Source organism: Cryptomeria japonica, chromosome 11 (genome assembly GCF_030272615.1).
Source record: "Cryptomeria japonica chromosome 11, Sugi_1.0, whole genome shotgun sequence".
NCBI classification, from domain to species: Eukaryota; Viridiplantae; Streptophyta; class Pinopsida; order Cupressales; family Cupressaceae; genus Cryptomeria; species Cryptomeria japonica.
This window is the reverse complement of record NC_081415.1, coordinates 307,917,305-307,935,851: the sequence shown is the minus strand read 5'-3', so window position 1 is coordinate 307,935,851 and position 18,547 is coordinate 307,917,305. Positions and strand designations below refer to the sequence as shown.

The window sequence follows — 18,547 nt, the reverse complement described above, 5'->3', positions numbered from 1 at the left end:
CAGGTTCTCCTCACATGATCATTTCTCAACTGTCTTTAGATGTCCCCATGTCTCCAATAGACACAGATGTGGATTCTTTTTCTATGGTTCACATTGATCCTATTGTGCCAAGTGCATCTACTTGTACCATTGTGACATCATCAACAACAAATATATCTGCATATGTTCAACATGACAACTTGGAGAATGTTTTTGATGCAAATCCTTCATATGCCATTCTATCTAGCATGTCACTTCCTGAGATTGATACCTCTGCTGTAAGCTTTGATAGGTTCATGACTGAAGCTGGCCATGATTTGTCATCTGAGCGAACATTTGTCGTTGTCTAAATTGAGGCTTCCCCTAGGATGACAACTGTGGTGCAGGTAAAACCTGTTTCTACACAAACTACAATTGCTGTTACAAATACAAGCTCATTAGATTTATCCCCATGGTTGAGTTCAATCACTCCTAAGAGGAAAAAGCAGGAGATTTCTCTTGATGTGTTCGTCTTTCAGTAGCTTAGAAAATCCAAACCTAAAGCTGCCAATAAAGCCAAAACAGTGTCGCGAGTGATTGTGGATAGTAATAAGATGAAGTATGTAGAGGTGGCAAAATCTCTTGCTGATAAGCCACAAGGAGAAATGTAGCTGTCTGATTACAGGTTCACGAGGGTGGTACTAGGAAAGCAAACACATGCCGGAATGATGCATGATGCTCAGGACTCAGTAGCTTCATTGGTTCAAAGTTATGATGTGCTCCTAGCAAAGAAGGATAAGATCAAGGAGGAAAACGCACAACTCATCTTAGTGATCCAAAAGATCACGAATTCTTCGAAGAAGGCTGCTCCCTTGACTTCCTCTACTTCCAAAGAGTCCATCAAATGAATTAAAAAGCTGCTCAAAAGGCCAAAGCTATTGATTCTTGGGTAGATCAAGTGGTAGATCGGCGTGCTCAAGTGGTGAAGAAAGCCTTATTGGTGCTGGGCAATGTAAGGGCAGCAAAGATAACACCGAACCAGACTTTAGAAGCTTTTAAGAAAAGTCTAGAGTCCACAGAAAGAGATTTGAAAATTTGGCATGAATTGGATCAAGTCAAATTGGAAATCCTATGCGATCACACTGTGATACCAAAGAAAGAAAGGTATATTGAGTTAGAGGAGCTTATAATCAATAGGTCATTAGTTGTCAAGGACTTGATTAAAGACTTTGAAGCTGCTCTTGAAATGAATGCTGAAGTGGAGTAGGATATTATCTTCAACTTCGAGAAAATGTCTTGCAAGATGGTAAGTCAAGATGAAGAGTTGCTTCCCGAGGGTGTAATACTTTCTGAGTTGGTGTCAAGGCTTCATTAGGAGCTTGAATCTGAACAATTTATAGTCACTTCAATCAATAGGTTTGTGAATTGCCAAGTTTTCCTTGACAAGATGTAGATTGTTCTTGAGGAACATAGAGTAGCGGCAATGAGATATTTTGATGTCATCATCAAAACTGTTGCTGTTGCAAGGAATACAATAGGCCCAAATCTTGATGAATTGTAGGAGTCAATCAACAAGTTTTAGGCTTTCATGGCTAGGGATAGAGAAGAACAAGTGGTGTCTCATGACACTTGAGTTTTATTTTTGTTTTATGTATTTTCCTTTTGACAAATTACATTTAGTATCAAAACTTGTAATTACAGGTTGACTCATAACTTGTAATCTTGTAACTTGTAATTGCATGTAAACAAATTACAAGCTGAAATACAATAGGACTGTAATTTGGAATGAGTCATAGTTAGTTATAGTGGTTGTGGAAAAAGTCTTAGTTAGTTGGACTTCTCCCACTTTTTGCTCTTAGCTTCTCTCCTATATATATTGGAGGGTGCTCTTTGTAATTTATCTTTTTAGCAAGCAAGAAAACTCTGTAGAAATTTATAGCGATAAAGACTTTGTGTTTTATACTTGTAAATTGAATTCTCAAGCAATACAAAGAAGGCATTTGAGTTTCAGACTTTGTGTTGAGGCTTTGTTCATGTATTTATTGTGTTCTTATGTATTTGAGATTTTGGTGAAGTTGTTGAAAAGAGCTTTGATCTAATTTATTGTAGACTTTGTGCTGCAACTATTGAGGATTAAATTATCATAGCTAAGTGTTCATAATAGAGAGATTATAAGACTTTGTGCTTGTAGTTACTCCTAGTTATAGTAGTTTAGGGGTGCATATTAACAGACTTTGAGCTGTTCTAAGTTCTACATTGTTACCATACTAATCATTCTGGAAGGTAGATAGGATAGTAGGCAAGTGAAGACTTTGAGCTTTGCTTCTACATTCCCATCCCGGGGAAGTGATGGAAGACTTTGCGCTTTCATAGAAACTTTGCTTCCTTTCATATAAAGCATCTTTATTGTTCTTGAAATTTCGTAAATTTCTATTTTGTTACTTTAGTTGCATTTTCTTTTTTGAAAAGAGAAAAAAATATCTTTTTTGAAAAAAGAGAAAAGGATGTTGTCCCACCCAAGATAGATTAGTGTTTATCTGTTCTAGTTAGTTTGCAATAGTAGGAAAGGGGGAACCTCCCCTTAAACTTAGGAGAGTTTTTAACTCACACGTTGTGGCTGAAACCACAATTTTGCACGTCTTCCCAGGTGTACAAAATTTTCAACCAATAGTTAAAAAGCTCAAATTTATAGGATTGTCGTAGTTGCATAACATGCCTTTGTTTCAAATTTCCTAATATCTTCTAACAAAAATTAAAGTAAATATTTTAATTTAGGGATAGCTAGCCACCTAAGTACAATTAAGTAATATGTGTATACAAGATTGCACTAACACCCCCTTAAGTGCAACTTAGGGAGTGTATTTAGAAAAATAAAAACTTTGAAATGAGTCTCAAAACTTAGATTTGATGGGGTACCCATGTACCATAAACTCAATGGAGAAGGAAGGGCATAGAAAACTTCGTCCCCTACTCCCCTTGCCAATGATAACTTCCTTAAAGAAAAATAATGTTTCAGGATGAACATATAAAGGTTTAAGTGATATTTGGTACAAGTGTTTTTGTTGCTCCTTTAGGAATTTGGAAAGATGGATTGATGCACCAAATAGTTGTAAGTTGATGAAGTTGGACAAGGATTGGATGCTAAAGGAGGTCCATTTGTGTTAAACAATGTCTCTTCCCTTGGGAAGAGATATAGCTGAAAGTGCATACAAAAAGTCTTCCCATTGACGATAGCACAATAGTGTGCGCCACTTTTTTGCATTTGCTGCCAACTGAAATCAAGTTTTTCAGCTTTCATCACATTCATTATGGTGAACAAACTATTATGAGTTTAATTAAGGATCATGTAAACTAATATTTCTAGTATTTTCTATTGTAAAATCAATTTATAATTTTTTTAAGTTTTAGAAAAATATCATTTCTGTCATATTTGATTGGTTACACACACACACACACACACATATATATATATATACAATCTTTTATTGAATAACATTTTCTTGTAACACGTAACTTGAACTACAAATAAATTTTTTTCTTGGTTTCTTGGACATAAATCATTAACTCCAATATCTAGTGCGTAGATAGTTTTTGGTAACTTTTTAATTTTTAATTTTTATTCGGGAAAAACTGAATTTAAGACCTATATTTTCCTGTTTCTTGGACATAAATCATTGACTCCAATATCTAGTGCGTAGATAGTTTTTGGTAACTTTTTTATTTTCAATTTTTATTTGGGAAAAACTGAATTTAAGACCTATATTTTCCTGTTTCTTGGACATAAATCATTAACTCCAATATCTAGTGTGTAGATAGTTTTTGGTAACTTTTTTATTTTTAGTATTTATTCAGTAAAAACTGAATTTAAGACCTATATTTTCCTATAATGCATTTCTCCTTGTATGTATATCCAAATGGATTATTTTTTTTTTCCATCGAAACAAGGACATCAATATGGAGTGTAGTAAATTTTTTTGGTGTTTTTCTGACAGTTTTTTTTCTCTCCCTAGAATCTCAAATAGATGTCATTTTTTGCAATGTACATATGTTGATTTGTAACTAGAGTTTAATAGGATCTTGTATTAACAATTGCATTACATGCAATCAAGTTAGTAGCTAGATTTGAAGTAAAAATAAATGTTTTTATGTATTTTCATGCAATAGCTTTGTAGCTATTATAAATAAGTGCTAGTTTGCACTTAGATTTTTAATGGTAATTCTCACCTACTTCCTTTTGAAATGTGTTTGTTAAGTGTTATTGTTAATCCAGATTTTTTTATTAATTCAATAGAATTTATGTGCATCTTGCTTTTTAAATATTATTGAAATGTCTTGTTATGTTTGTTGAGAGAGATTGAATTACTTTTAGCAACTTTCTAGGTGTTGCAATGCAAGTTTTTTCAAAGTTGAGGATTGTGGCTTGTACCAATCCCTTATATATTTTATCAAGACATTTGTGTCTTCATATATAAAACTATTGAAACGTTATGTTTAATTGTATTGTTTAGTCTTTGCTTTTAGTTGAACAATGCGAGCATGTATTTGCAGAGTTTTCTTTGTCAATAAACATAAAAATATTTTGTCTAGTGTTAAAGTGCATGTCAACCTTTTGCTGTAGGTGAATGAAAAAAGACACATAACTAATTTTATATAATCTGATTGTGAATCACTCTAGGAAACATTGTAAAGGTTTTAAATAGCAAGTACATCATGTTCATATTAGGTTAGTTTTTATTTCATAGAGAACTTCAATCCTATTGTACATTTGTTCTATTTTATCATTATGTCACATTTAAAGATGCAAATTAAAATGCTAAGAGTTATGCGATGCATGATTAGATCGAAACTTATATTTTGCTGATCAATTTTATTGGTTTACAGGTGCAAATTGTCTAGATTAATTTTACACTTATTTCTTCATCTTAGGTCATATATTTTTTGCTTGTTATTTGGCTGTGAATAATTAATTTAAATGTTGTATTCCGATTTTGCGGGTTCATAAGTGCAAAGTATTTTAATTGTTTTCAGAATATTTTACTTCTATTACTTCACCTTAACTCATTTGTTGCTTTTCTTTTGACAATTAGTATTTTTCTTTTGCGGGTTGTTTTAAGTAAATTATTAGTTTAAATGTGCTATATTTAGTGATCTCAATTTTTCTGGTTCATAGGCATGTTTCAGTTATATACATTAAATGTTCTTGGATTATTTACATTATTATATATGTGTCTTATGTAGGCCAAAATACTATAAATATAACTGTAGGTGACACATCTTTTCTTTGGTCAAGGATTTATTAACATGAAAAAAATTATTGTGAAAAAACAACCTTGGGTAATAAGTTTTGACTTGTGATTACATTCAAATTTTTAATTTAATGACACCTCAATTTCACTGTTTAGTAGGCATGTTCATGTTTCTTCTTGGGTGGTTTGCATTGTTGTGTTTTTGTATATGCCAAGGAAAGAACTTCACATATCAAAACATAGACTTAAGAGAGATTTATTTTCTTTGTGTATTTAAGATCATAAACATAATGATATGTTTCTTATAAAAATGTGAAAAAGACTAACATTTATTCATATATTATGAGTTGGCCTTAGGTAATTTTGGCAACAAAAGTGTCTGGCTTTTCAAAGCAATTAACCTACGTCCGTGAGAATGCAACAACACTACGGGTTGATGCTGCTAATATCAAAGAAAGTGTGGAGAAGAGTTTGATTCGTCTTGGCACAGATTACATAGACTTGTTACAAATCCATTGGTTTGTCATGCCATCTTTCAAATTTATAAATTTTTATACTGTTCTTCTAAAGTGATCTCATTGATTAAATTTCTCATTAATTTTATCAATCAAAGAATCAACAAGAAATCTTCTTGAATGCTTTTATTGACAATAATCATGGATAGACTCAACATGGTTTTACATATTTCTTTTCCGGTTTCCCCGTTTTGTATCTACTATTGCTACATGACTTTGCTGTGAAAATTCCAGAATATGATATTTTGCAAATACCTTAATATATTTCATAAGAAGATTGATAATACAGAGTTAGGGCCTAAGAAATGCGTTACTTCCATACATTAATTTTTTCTCTTGCTTTATTTGTAACTGGCCATCTTTTGACAATAAAATAACAAACCAAAAAAAAGTTGAAGAAATATCTGCATAAAACAATCATGGCATCAAAAATATATTTGGGCCCCCTATTGAACTGAATCCACCAACCTAATTATTGACTAGTTAAAAGGCATCAAAAATATTATTGGGCCTGATTAAACTAACTTCATCCACCTAATTATTGAGTAGTTAAGTGGTTGGTTTGGGTATGGGCTTAGGGTTTGGGTTTGTCCTAAGTTGTCGATTCAGGTACTGGTGTGGGTGCAGTATATATATATATATATATATATATATATGACAATATATGATGCTACAAAAAAGTTGAGAAGTAGGAAGAACATTTGAATCTTGTTTAGTAGGAAGGACATGGACTAACTGACTCTTGTGGATCTGTTTATCTCTAGTGTTTGTATCGAGCGTTAAAAGGTCGATCTTTTTGTTCAAACCGAAGGACCTATTGTCAAACAACAACAAAGGAAATAACTGAATTGAAACTAAGAAGGATCTCCTGAACATGAAATTATCCTTGAACAATTGGATCAAGCAACCAACATCATGATAAACATCTCTGATCATCACCACTGTCACAACACGCTGTCTCATGGAATTTATCACCTTCAAAGCTCTGTCTCTGCACTTCTGTAATCTCAGATCTGCTTGCACATCATTTCGATACACTTCTCATAAATTCACATGTACTCGCAACTTACTACACACACCACTCAAGTCTCAAAATGTCATTACACAATGAAAATTCAAATTACAATTGATATTTACTATTCATATTCTTCTTCATCAGAAGCATCAAGGTGAAAATTTGGTTCAGATTCATTTGAACTACAATCCATTAGATTGCCACTCCCACCAGCAATGTTAAGCGCAAGAGCTGCCTCATCTATAGGTACTTGAGAAAGCTATGCAATTGTAGCATCTAAATCAGCACACTCAGGGGCTAGACCCCAATTTTGTCACTCTCATTGTATTTAGGTTTCTTATGTGACAATAGACAAAGGCTGGAGGGTATGTAGACCAAAGCCTCTTCTTTTTTTTGCACCCAAACGGTTGCACTTGACCCAGTGGATGAAGAAGTATGTACTCCAATTCTGCTCAGCTGAAGAAGAACTTGCAACCTATTGAGTTTGCATACAACATTTAGTATTTAATTTTATAATTCAAGAATCAAAACTTAAAACATAAATTTTAAGGTAAAAATATTTTGATATAATTTATAGCATGATAGCATCGAATGAAAAATGATAAAAATAAAAAATAAAAAGATACATAAATGGGAGAGAATTTTAATTGCAAGAGACTGGAAGAAAATGGAGCCTTGACCATGTAGATACCACCACTCACCAACACTTATTCTATATTTGTCACGAAGAGTGGAAATATCATGATTTTTTGAAGATATGGATTGGCCAAACTCATGCAAGACAATACTTCGAGTTTCTTTGTCTATATAGATCTTTATAAATGCAACCTTATAGCCAGCAACAACCTCCCCATCTCTATATGGTTCCACCCTCTTTGGCAATGAAAGAACTCTTTGCTATGATACTTTGGTAACAAAGCAAATGCTAAGAGATGTAAGGGGGTGGTCATCTTGTTCCAACAGTCAATGATATTTTGTCGCACAATTTTGAAAAATGCTTCTGCTGGGTCATGTTCCTGGGCCTCTTTTATTGTTCTTATTTTCTCAACCAAGGAGTCCATGCCATCATAAATTTCACATAAACATGGGCGATTAGTATTAGCATACCTAATCGTGCTCATGATGGGCTTAGTGAGATTCAAAACATACTCCACATGAGCCCACCACTCATCATCTAGGATCGATGCTTTTACTTTTTGGGCTCTTTTTGTGCTTGACTGCCTCCATACACTCCATAAGTTGTTGATGAACATGGAAGTCAAGGCCTCTCGCACTTTCACAAGTCTCCTTAAGAAGATTGTGTGAGATGCAGATTGCATTTCAGAAACTTGACATGGTATAAAAAAGTACACATCAATATCAACAATAAATTAAAAAAAAATAAAAAAAAAATAAAAAAAAAAATCTTCAACAACTCGAAGTTGAAGAAGGTTTCGAATATGGCTTGTGACATATGATGGTTAGTTGCAAACATTTGAATCTCCTTGGGCTCTGTGTAGACTTGTTTGAACCATTCAATTTGTGTGCCAATCATTTGCATTGTTAAAGAATGAGTGGACTGCACATGGTGTCCAAAAAATGAGGCTATATGTAGCCTTCACTATAGACCCAATTGGCCTACAACTTTTAGCATTGTCCATTATGACTTGGACAACATTTTTGAGGCCCCACCATGCCAAAGGATTCTATGAGGATATTTGCAATGAAACTTGCATCTTTTACTTGCCTCTCACAATCCACTACCTTCAAAAACATCGCTCCTTTATGGGACATTGCTATAATGTTGATTAATGGTCTATTTTTGCTATCTTTCCATCCATTGGAAATGGACACACCTATTATAAGCCATATATCCTTGATCGCTCTCAATGATGTCTCTACTGAATCTTTCTCCTTTGCTAATAAGGTGGTTCACACCTTTTTGTACATGGGACTAACACTATTAGGAGGTGAACTGCAAAGGGTATTCAACATCTCCCGCTAATAAGGTGATCTAACAATGTTGAAATGAAGCCTATTGCCATAAATGCAATGAGCAATGCTCTGATTTATAACCTCTTTGATTTCATTTTTGAAGGCCTTGTCCAATGGGCCTCTTTTTTGTGAAACTGAAACGTTTTCTTGTTTAGAAGATGGTGGCATTGGAATGAAAGGATGTGGGCCACCTAGTTGTGTCAAGCCACTAGGAGGTTTCTTCGAGCTTTTCTTGGGAAAGGATGCACAATACTCTTTGATTTGTTACTTATCATGTCGGCATCCTCTTGTTCTTTAATATATGACACTATTAGATCATGTAGCAGCCTTTTTTCATTTGGCCCCCGACAAGCTTTTATTCCTTGTGAAGGGATGTGCATAAGTGATCTTTCACTCAAAAATATGATCTTTTCTACTTTTCTTTGCAATAGTTACACCGCAAAAGAAAACTACCATCACTAGACATTTGTTTAGTTTGTTGTATATTGCCAAAGAGGCGATGCTGAATCAATTCTAAAAGGACTCCCTTTGTTTTAGTCTTGGGAAACCGAACTAAAACTTCTAGTTGTAGCCATCATGCATGAACCTAAACTGGAAAACATTATTAAGATAAAAAAACCGGCATGATAACCCCTAAATATGCATGTAAAAAATAAAAAAATAAAAACTTTAAGAAAAAGAACTTGAAAATTAAAAAAAAAACTTGAAAAAACAGAAAACTTGAAATATCTTGAAAAATGAAAGATTTGCTCACCTTTGATGGCTAAATCTTCGTTGTTCAACAATTCCTAAGCTTCTGGTGTGTGTCTTACTCCTCCATAGGCTCCACCTTAAAAAAAAATGCAGCAACCTTCAAAACCCAACAATGGCAGCTTGAAGGGAAAAAATGGTTTTCTTAGTGTTTTGTGTTTGTGAAATGAGTTGTAAACACCAAATAGGGGTAAATTAGGGTGAAATCAAGCATTGGGGGGTGTTTGAAAAGTATTAAATGTTTTCTTTTTGTTGAAATTGAATTTTATTTGGGCATTTTTACCTATGGGTACTCTTGGATTTGTTTGGGTATGTCCTGGATTCACTAGGGTACTGCTTAGGTGGTGCATTAGGAAAATCCGGGGCCATATCCAGGCCGAACCTGGACTTGAGCTGCACCCAGATTCAACCCATACCAATACATAAGAACGCGATACATAGGGTTTGTCAACACAACATAACTTTTTTTGCTTTCCCTCCCTGAGTTCAATATATGTAATGTCCCCTAGTAGGAACTGCCTGTTTAACATGCAACACTATACATTATTATGCACTGTTATGCCTTAATTCAGATTATTATGCTAGAGACAATTAATTGTACATTATACAATCAATAATTATTATATACAGACCTTATCCTTACTTCTTTCCAAACCTTAATGGAGGATGGGGGTTTACTGCCATAGGGTGCTTGGAAACCCTCTCCACAAATAGGCCCAAAGGTTTCATGAACACCTGTAATGTCCCCTTATGGGTTTAGGGATGCTTTAGCCATAATTAATCAATTTCAAGATACTTATGACTCAGACTGAATATATTAGGAGACAACTCCACCTTAACATGCATCAAATCAATGATATTTCGCAAATCAATCAATTAAATATTCATAAATAAATTATTCGTCCATCAAACATCCCTAGTTCTTAATGTAAGTATAAAACCAATTGTAATGTCCCCTATTAGGAACATCTCCTTCCCCACTTCTTAAATACTGATAGTAATAACATGTTTTAGACTATACGTATACTAATTTCTTATGTATTATGAATATATATATGAAATTAAGTATGACTGTCATTCATATTGCAGTCCATATTAATATTACTATTTATTCTGCATAAGAACATTATCGGGCTTCATACATTAAGCATACTTATTAAACACATCCCCATGCATACCACCAAGAACAAGGATGTTACTGCCTGTAACTTAATAACAGTTCTGATCTGATTTGATCCATGGTGATGTCCCTGGATGCTTTTGATTCCTTTCCTTTTTATCTCTCAATGTGCGGGAGAGGACACACCTCTTCATCATGTATGCCCGTTGGCAAGAGACACACCCTTTGAAAGAGTGCAACTCTTCATTATTCCTGCAGCTCTGCCCTTTGAAAGGGACACAACCATCACAATCAGATCTGCACTTCCCATTCCCAAATTATCCCCCCTATGTCATATTAATTATATTGAATTAATAATATTATATTATATTATATTATCAGCATCATATTGTATTAACAATACTATTATATTAACAGCAGCTTATTATATTAACAATATTATATTATATTAATAGCAGTATATTGTATTAATAATATCATATTATATTAATAGCATCATATTGTATTGACAGCAATCTTATATTCCCATATTTATACTATACGTATTTCTCAGGCAGTGACTGCTGATGTCTTTCCTTATGTTTTCCTTAATTAAGTAGTACATCCAGGTTTTTATATTCTTGAGTCTCTTATATAAATTTAGAATTGATTGTTAATGACTGTTGTTTCAGTTGTATTAATGATAATATCAAATTGTATCATTAGTTTTAATTGTATTTAATTGCATTAACAATATTAAATTATATCCAAACTAATGGTTGTATTAGTGAAGTTAAACTGCATTAATAGTAGCATGATATATTATCAATATTTCTCATACCTGTAATGATTACCAGACAAGGTGCTGCTGATATCACTTAATTCGTCCCGTATACACCTCTTATTGTCTTTTTCCCTTCGTATTCTCCTTTTCCAATCCTTCCGTCTCCTCTTTTCTTACTTCCCTTATTTTCTCTTTTCTTCCGTACTCTCTTTTCTCTTATTCTTCCGTGTGTGTCCCCTTTGGAGGAAGGTGGTCAAAGGTATTTAATTTCTTTGACTGGTTATGATCCTTCCTAAAGAATATGACTCCCCATTGAGTCGCGCCTTTTCTGATTAAAATTTGTTATTCTTAAACACAGCCTAATGCATTGGTAATTTGATCGGTGCTTTCCAAATAGACAAATTTTGATACAAGTAATGCACACATTAATAAATTCTGAATAATTCTATTAATAATAAAATGTGATTCACATATTAATAAATAATTTGTGTATAATAATTTTTAATATTAATTTGTGAATAATAATAATAATATTTAATAATTAAATATTAATAAATTTTAATAATAATATTTAATAATTAAATATTAATAATTTCAAATAATCATTTGTTGATTATATTAATTTATAATAATAATTGTTTCATTTAGATTATAAATAACGATCAAGGAGGGGACATGACAACACCCGTCAATACAACCTTTTGGGGCTCACCTATTTTGGGATGGAATTACTCCGCCTCTCCCTACGCAAACTGACCTATCCTTCCTAAAAGCATTAACGAAAGGTTTAAGGCTAGGTCATGTTGACGTGTCTAAAGTCGCATTGCTGCAAACTCCATACGGCCAACGCAGAATAGAATGTACTCGCTGAGTATCCTATCCTCTCTTGAGATAAGGAAATCCCTAATGCTATTTCTTACGTTTGATCAAAAGGGACAACCTTAAGGTTTCGTTTGTCAGGTCTTGACTGCGGGATTACTCAGTGGTTTGATGTGTTTTTGCTGGAAACACAAGGGGACTTACGATAAAATAGGCAATTATTGGATGAGTTCCCCAAAACTTTAACAGTCTCGTTTATCGAGTGGTTTCAGTTGGGTTGATACTGTTTTCAGCAGAACTGCGGATTCTTCTTGGTAAAAAAAGGAAAAAAGAGGGATAGAGAGAGAGAGGTACAAAAAATCTAAGTTATTTAACTAGGATAGCATATTCAGAAAACAGACAGACACCTCCAAATAACCAGACTAAGCATTACCAGCCATTGCACAATACTTGCATCAATCTAGTGCGATCTTCAAGGGAAAATTGAGTTTTCATGCTATTAAATACAACATCGGAACTTTAACATTCATTCAGTGAGCATTCAATAACCGAACTAAGCATATGAAAGGTTCAGATTAACCATATAGAAGGAAAGATAATCAGTCATCCCCTAATGGTATGAACAACAAGGATTCTATCGGATGTTTATTTGAAAAATGCTATATAAAGGAAAGAAACATAACTGAAAATTCTAAATTAATGAAGAAGGAGACCATGCACTCACAAGGAAACTTGAAACAGTCTTAACTTTGCATTAAATCCTGTAAATTTCGTCAGAGCTTCAGCAACAATCCATGAACTTCTTACAAAATGAGGGAAAACCAATCCCTTAAATAGGCTTCAAAAATGGATGAATGGCCAAGATCTAATCTAAACAAGAGGCCCAAATTCATCCTTACGAAAGAGTACCCATATCCATAAATGGGGGGTAAATATCAGCAACTACCCCAAAGGGAGTAATAACTACCCAAAAAGGTAATTAAAACATATCCAAAATAATCCAAAAAGGTGCACACACATTAAAGTTTACATTTAGTTGACTTGGAAGTCAAATATGACCCTTTGGCCAAAAAGTGCACTCTTAAAAAAAAAAAACACTTTAGGAAAGTACTTTCTCTTTTCTAGCTTCACATCCCTTTTCCAGGAATTCATCCTCACCATGCAAATATTCTTGCCAAAGGTCCCGACCTGCTGCACGTTCCTCACGAACATATTCCTGGAACCTGAGGCACAATTGGTATAGCAAATTGAATGGAGGCATAGGAGGATGACGAATTTTATACTGCATGCCTTCAAGGTATTGGTCTACATGCTTCGAACCATCTTTCCAACTGGAACGATTACGCTCGAAGCACAACATGTCTGAATGAAATTGACCAGCAAAACTCAGGTCCCTAGTGGAATAGGTGATCCTATCCGTCCCCAGTCTTTCCTCCCAGTCCGGTTGTATCACATCATCGAACAAATCATTTTGCCATCCCGAGACCATTGATCGGAGGATCGTCTTGCCGAGTTCTTGCATGCCTTTCAGAATTGTCTCGCATGCATCGTGTTCTTTATCAATGATTTCTCTTGTGTCATTCTTCATGGTGATAGTTCAGTACCACTCTTTGAAAACGCCGATATCGTGGGGGTGCAGGATGTTGGAGAGTGTAGGGATTTGTGCTTGGGTCCAAAAGAGAGCTCTTACGAGGGGAAGAGTTGTGGCAGCCACTTCATGCATTATGAGGGATTCCCTTTTTACCTCTAATAGCCCGACCAGGGTGGTCTCTCGATGGTGGGCCATTTCTTTTACTTCTTCAAGGATTCGTTCTCCCCTCCCTTTGATGCCTTGTATCCATTCCCTGACGGCCCTTGCAGTATCCTGTACTCCTTCAAATTCCGTCATGGTTCTTTGTGCCAATGCTGTCGGGGGAATGTGGGATTTAGAAGCATTGTGTAAAGGTCTCAGGAGTTGATCAATGTACCCCTCGGCCTGCTCAGCCCGAGCTTGATACATGTTCTTTTCAGTTGTTATTTCTTCAAGTTGCTTGAGTATGTTTTGTACTGAATCCTTGAATTCCTCCTTTTCCTGTTCCTTAGTGGCTTGTTCGATGGGGACGGTCGTGATGCTATAATCTGCTAGTGTAATCTGATTTGCTGGCTTGTCTACAGGAGGGGTGGCGATGTGAAGAGTATGGTTCCTTCGTTCATCCTTGGTTATTCTGGAATATGCCTTGGGCTTCTTCTTCCCTTTGGCTTTAGCTTGGTCTATGCGTGAGAAGATGTCCTCCAAATCGATGGGTGGCTTGGTGGCGGCCTTGCGCTGGGCTCGGGCAATTAACCATTCTTGAGGTACAGTCTGGGCTGATGCTATGGTTAAATTTGCACTCTGTTCTTTGATGTTCTCAGCCGTCTCATCACAAATTTGCAGCTGTTCCGTTACAGGAGGAGTGGAGGAGGTGTCAAGTTCTTTGCTTGCAGCAGAGTTTTCTCCCACTTCATTGAACAATTGTCTAGTGCCTTCGTGTGATGGTTGCTCTTCAGTCTTTTCGAGCTCGCGGGTCTCCTCTGTCCTTTGCTCTCCTTCAACAATAGAGTCATCTTTGGTAGTATTACGGAGCAGCAATCCATGGCGGCTCTGTTGGGTGGGTTCATGCAATTCAATCCCTAGAATGGATGGAATTTCTCCTTCCTCAACTAGATTGTCCGTTTCAGCTGATTCAATGGCCCTTAGCTCGGATTCCAGCATGTTAGGTGCAGGAGGATCATCAACTCCAAATGCATCAATATCACTCTGGGAAGGCGGAGTAGGTATATAATCTAGTTCAACTACGTCATCGGACGAACTAGGGTCCTTTGACGATGAAGTGACCTTTGGTCTCCTAATAGGGATCTTTTCCCTTCTTGTTCTTTTGGATGTCCGAGTTCCTCTACTGGCCTTAGCCTTCTTCCTTTTCTCAGGCTTTTCAACCTCTTCCTTAGGTGCACTGGAAGTTCCCTCATCTTCGAAGGACTGAGAATCAAGGCTGCCCATTAAGTGGTAAGTGAACTGGACTCCCTCATGAATTAGTCGCTCAATCTGCTGATGCAACCGTTGGTCTGTATATCTTCCTGGGGCTGCCATGATTGCCTCAAAATCAGTGATCGGGTCCTGCGACCAATCAACGCCTGGTAAAAGATGCCTTACTGCCTCAAATTCCCGGACTTGCAGACAATTTCCTGAATCTGTGAGTTGATCTGGGACCCGACGGTATTCGAAGAGTTGCATCTGCTGCACACTCAGCCTTGAATATTCGCGCCTACGGACCTCATAGTCATCAGAGCAATTTTTCCAATAATCTTCAACTGATTCTTTTGCTTTGTATCGCTTGCCATAGGCTCTCTTTGCCAGATTGTCTCGATCAAAGCATTTCCTTGGAAAATGCTCCTGTAGGCCATAGGAGGCTAGCTCTGCAAAGGATTCTTCTGCCTGGGATGGGCTCTTTAGATGGACATCCTGGTTACCTATAATCATGGAGAATGCAAATCCAGCCTGCTTCCTGTCCTTGAGTAAGCTGCCTGCCGGACGTGACTGCCTTGCGACCTCCATAAGAACTATCTTGTCAGTTGGGTACCGTGGAAGTCGGAGAGGGGCACCATCAAAGCCAGCTATCCGGATGTAGGAGAACCTTGGGAACTGGATGAACTAGGCACCATATCTCTGTACTAGAACATTAGCTTGCTCTAAAAGCCTTATGTGTAATCCTCCCTGCATTAGCCTGACTAGGCGCATTGTGAAGGTGTCATTGACGTGCTCATATTGACCAACCGCATAGGTCGGGCTGTTCTTTTCTCTTTGAGCTATATCCTGATAGTGTAGTTGTGGGTAACAATCATATACTTTTACCTGATCAGGTCCATTCCCAATTTCACCTTTCATTATTAAACCGGGCAGTGGCTGGTTCCTGGTGAACATATAGACCAAATAGGAGGTCATAGTGAAGTACTTCTTTGTCTCAAGTTCGATCAGCTGAGTGTGAATGCTGTCGCTTATGATCTGGGCCTAGTCAAACTTGGATTTCCCAGCAAAGACCAAATCTGTGAAGTAAAACATCCACTCTTCAAAGTAGTTGGATTGGGGAAGTCCCATAATCCTGCTGAGCAATGTGACCATGTCTCCATGCTCGTTGTGAAAGTCGCTTCTAGGGGTCTTTTCCCCAATCCTGACGCTTGGAGGTCTTCTCTCCTTGTACCACTCTTCATTCATTAGTGTTCTGCACCTGGCGGGATTCATATCATACACCCCTTGCACTTCGTTCATAGTTGTTGCTATAGGGTTGTTTGGGAAGGGAATGTCAAATGCGTCGCCAATGGCCTCAGGAGTGAAGTTAGCGAGGACCATGTCCTCGAGGAGCACCAATCTGGAACCTGGTTGGTAATGCCGGGCAGCCTCTACTACTAACTCATAGTTTTGCACTGCCGAGGGAAATCTTGCCGCTTGGGCGATGCCACTTTCCATCATCTGCCTAGGCCTGCCATAGGCATTAGGGTACAAGACTCGGTTCCTGAAATCTTGGATGTCAATATGGCCCAGGTCAGTATCACCGACACTGTCCCAGATACTCTGAACTTTTGACTCCCTTGGTCCCCCTCTTTGATATTGATACTTCATCCTTTCGACTTTGAGAGGGATATCTGATTTGGATGCTCGCGATGTCTCGGCTGTAGCAAGCATCTTTGATGATTCTATCGCCGATTTAGGCATTTATCCTGCATAGCCGGACGCGGATTACAAGGCAATATAGGGGAAGTAAAGCGGGTTAGATAAAGAATATGCCAGCATACAAGGATCAATTCAAAAACCGAATTGAAAGAACAACATGATATCTTTAGCTAAAATCTAGATTGATTTAAACATAAATATTTATGAAGCTTTTCGATTGCGGATTTATACAGGCATTAATTTCAAAATGAATGAAACTTGAGAAATTTTCCTAAGTCTGAAAATGCATTTTCTGGTTAATTCCGAGACTCTGTTTTCAGTTGCCTTGAATGACGCCTTACAAACGGAAAAAGATGCGTTTTTCAAGACTTAATCGTTTTAATCAATTTTGGGCTCACACATCTATCCAATTTGCAAATATTTCAAACGATCGAGAGAGGCGAAGCACACTTACTTGGCAAAAATGAATGGCGAGAATTTGCACAATTTGCCTTGCAAGAATGAATTCCTACTTTCGAGTGGGGAAGCCTGCGATTTGAATTTTACGGTTAACTCTTTATTCAAATTTTCGCGCCTATGGTTTGAAAAGGACCTGTAGTTTTACACTTAGACTTAGCAATTTGATTACCTTGGCAATTTTGGGCGATTTATTTCGGCGATTTTATTGTTCCCTACAAGGTATGAAAACCTCTTGACTTTCAATGCTTCAAAGAAGAGTTACGGTAGTACCTTTGAATGGCGAATTTTAGAGAGTGAGACGCCTTTGCAAGCTTGCAGCCCTCTAGAAATTACAGTCTCAACCCCATGCAAGGTTTCGGCGAAGGAGAACGGAGTCCACGGGAAACACTTACTGCGCCATATGCCTCATAACATGAACCCTGGCAAACTTCGGGGTTTTTCCTCTATTTTCAAGCTTTACTTTTCACGTGTTTTACCTCTTAAGTCGCGATTTTCGGCAGTTGAAGCTGCTTTGCAAGGTCACATTTTCATGCGATTTACCACGCATTTTCGGCACTTTGGTTGATTTTGCTAGTTAATGAAAAATCACGATTTCTTGGATGGTGAATTTCGGCATTTCTAGGTTACTAGCAAACTTTAAAACTTTGCCATTTTACTCTTCCCTGGCAAACTTCAGAGCTTTCGAGCCCTTTGCAAATTTTAAATCTTTCAACTTTTAGAATTTATCCCTTATAGTGCATTTTTCGAGGGTTTTGAAAACTTCATCATTTGCGCCTTCCTTTCATGACACGATTTGCGGAGCTTTGAGGCATTTTGCCAACTTTTAAAAAAAACTTCTCATTTTACCCCCAAATCGCGAACTTCGGGCCTTCCAAGGAGTTTGCAAAAAAACCTTTCAACTTACCCCCAAAGCGCGAACTTCGGCGATTGGGGACACTTTGTTAACTTTCCATTTCTCACATTTTGGCTAAAAGGTCCGAAATTTCGGCCCTTTTGGTTATTTTGCCAACTTCACTTTTTGTAACATTTTGGCTAAAAGGTCCGAATTTCGGCCCTTTTGGGCATTTTGCCAACTTCACTTTTTCTAACATTTTGGCTAAAAGGTTCGAATTTCGGCCCTTTTGGGCATTTTGCCAATTTTCACCAAAAAGTGCGAGTTTTGGCACTTGGGCGAGTTTGTCAACCTTAGCACTTTGCATTCTTTATCTCCTTTGTATCCCTTGGCGAAATCGGCATTTTTGGGT

At 36.7% G+C, this 18,547-nt stretch overlaps 1 protein-coding gene across 1 annotated transcript in view; it reads left to right on the top strand.

Annotated features, from left to right (window-relative positions):
• Positions 1-18,547, top strand: part of LOC131071913 (uncharacterized) — a 170,872-nt gene that overhangs the window by 15,878 nt on the left and 136,447 nt on the right. Inside the window, exon 4 of the mRNA XM_058007886.2 lies at positions 5,562-5,722. Within this exon, the coding sequence (XP_057863869.1) occupies positions 5,562-5,722 (161 nt within the window). The remainder of the gene's footprint in view (positions 1-5,561; positions 5,723-18,547) is intronic.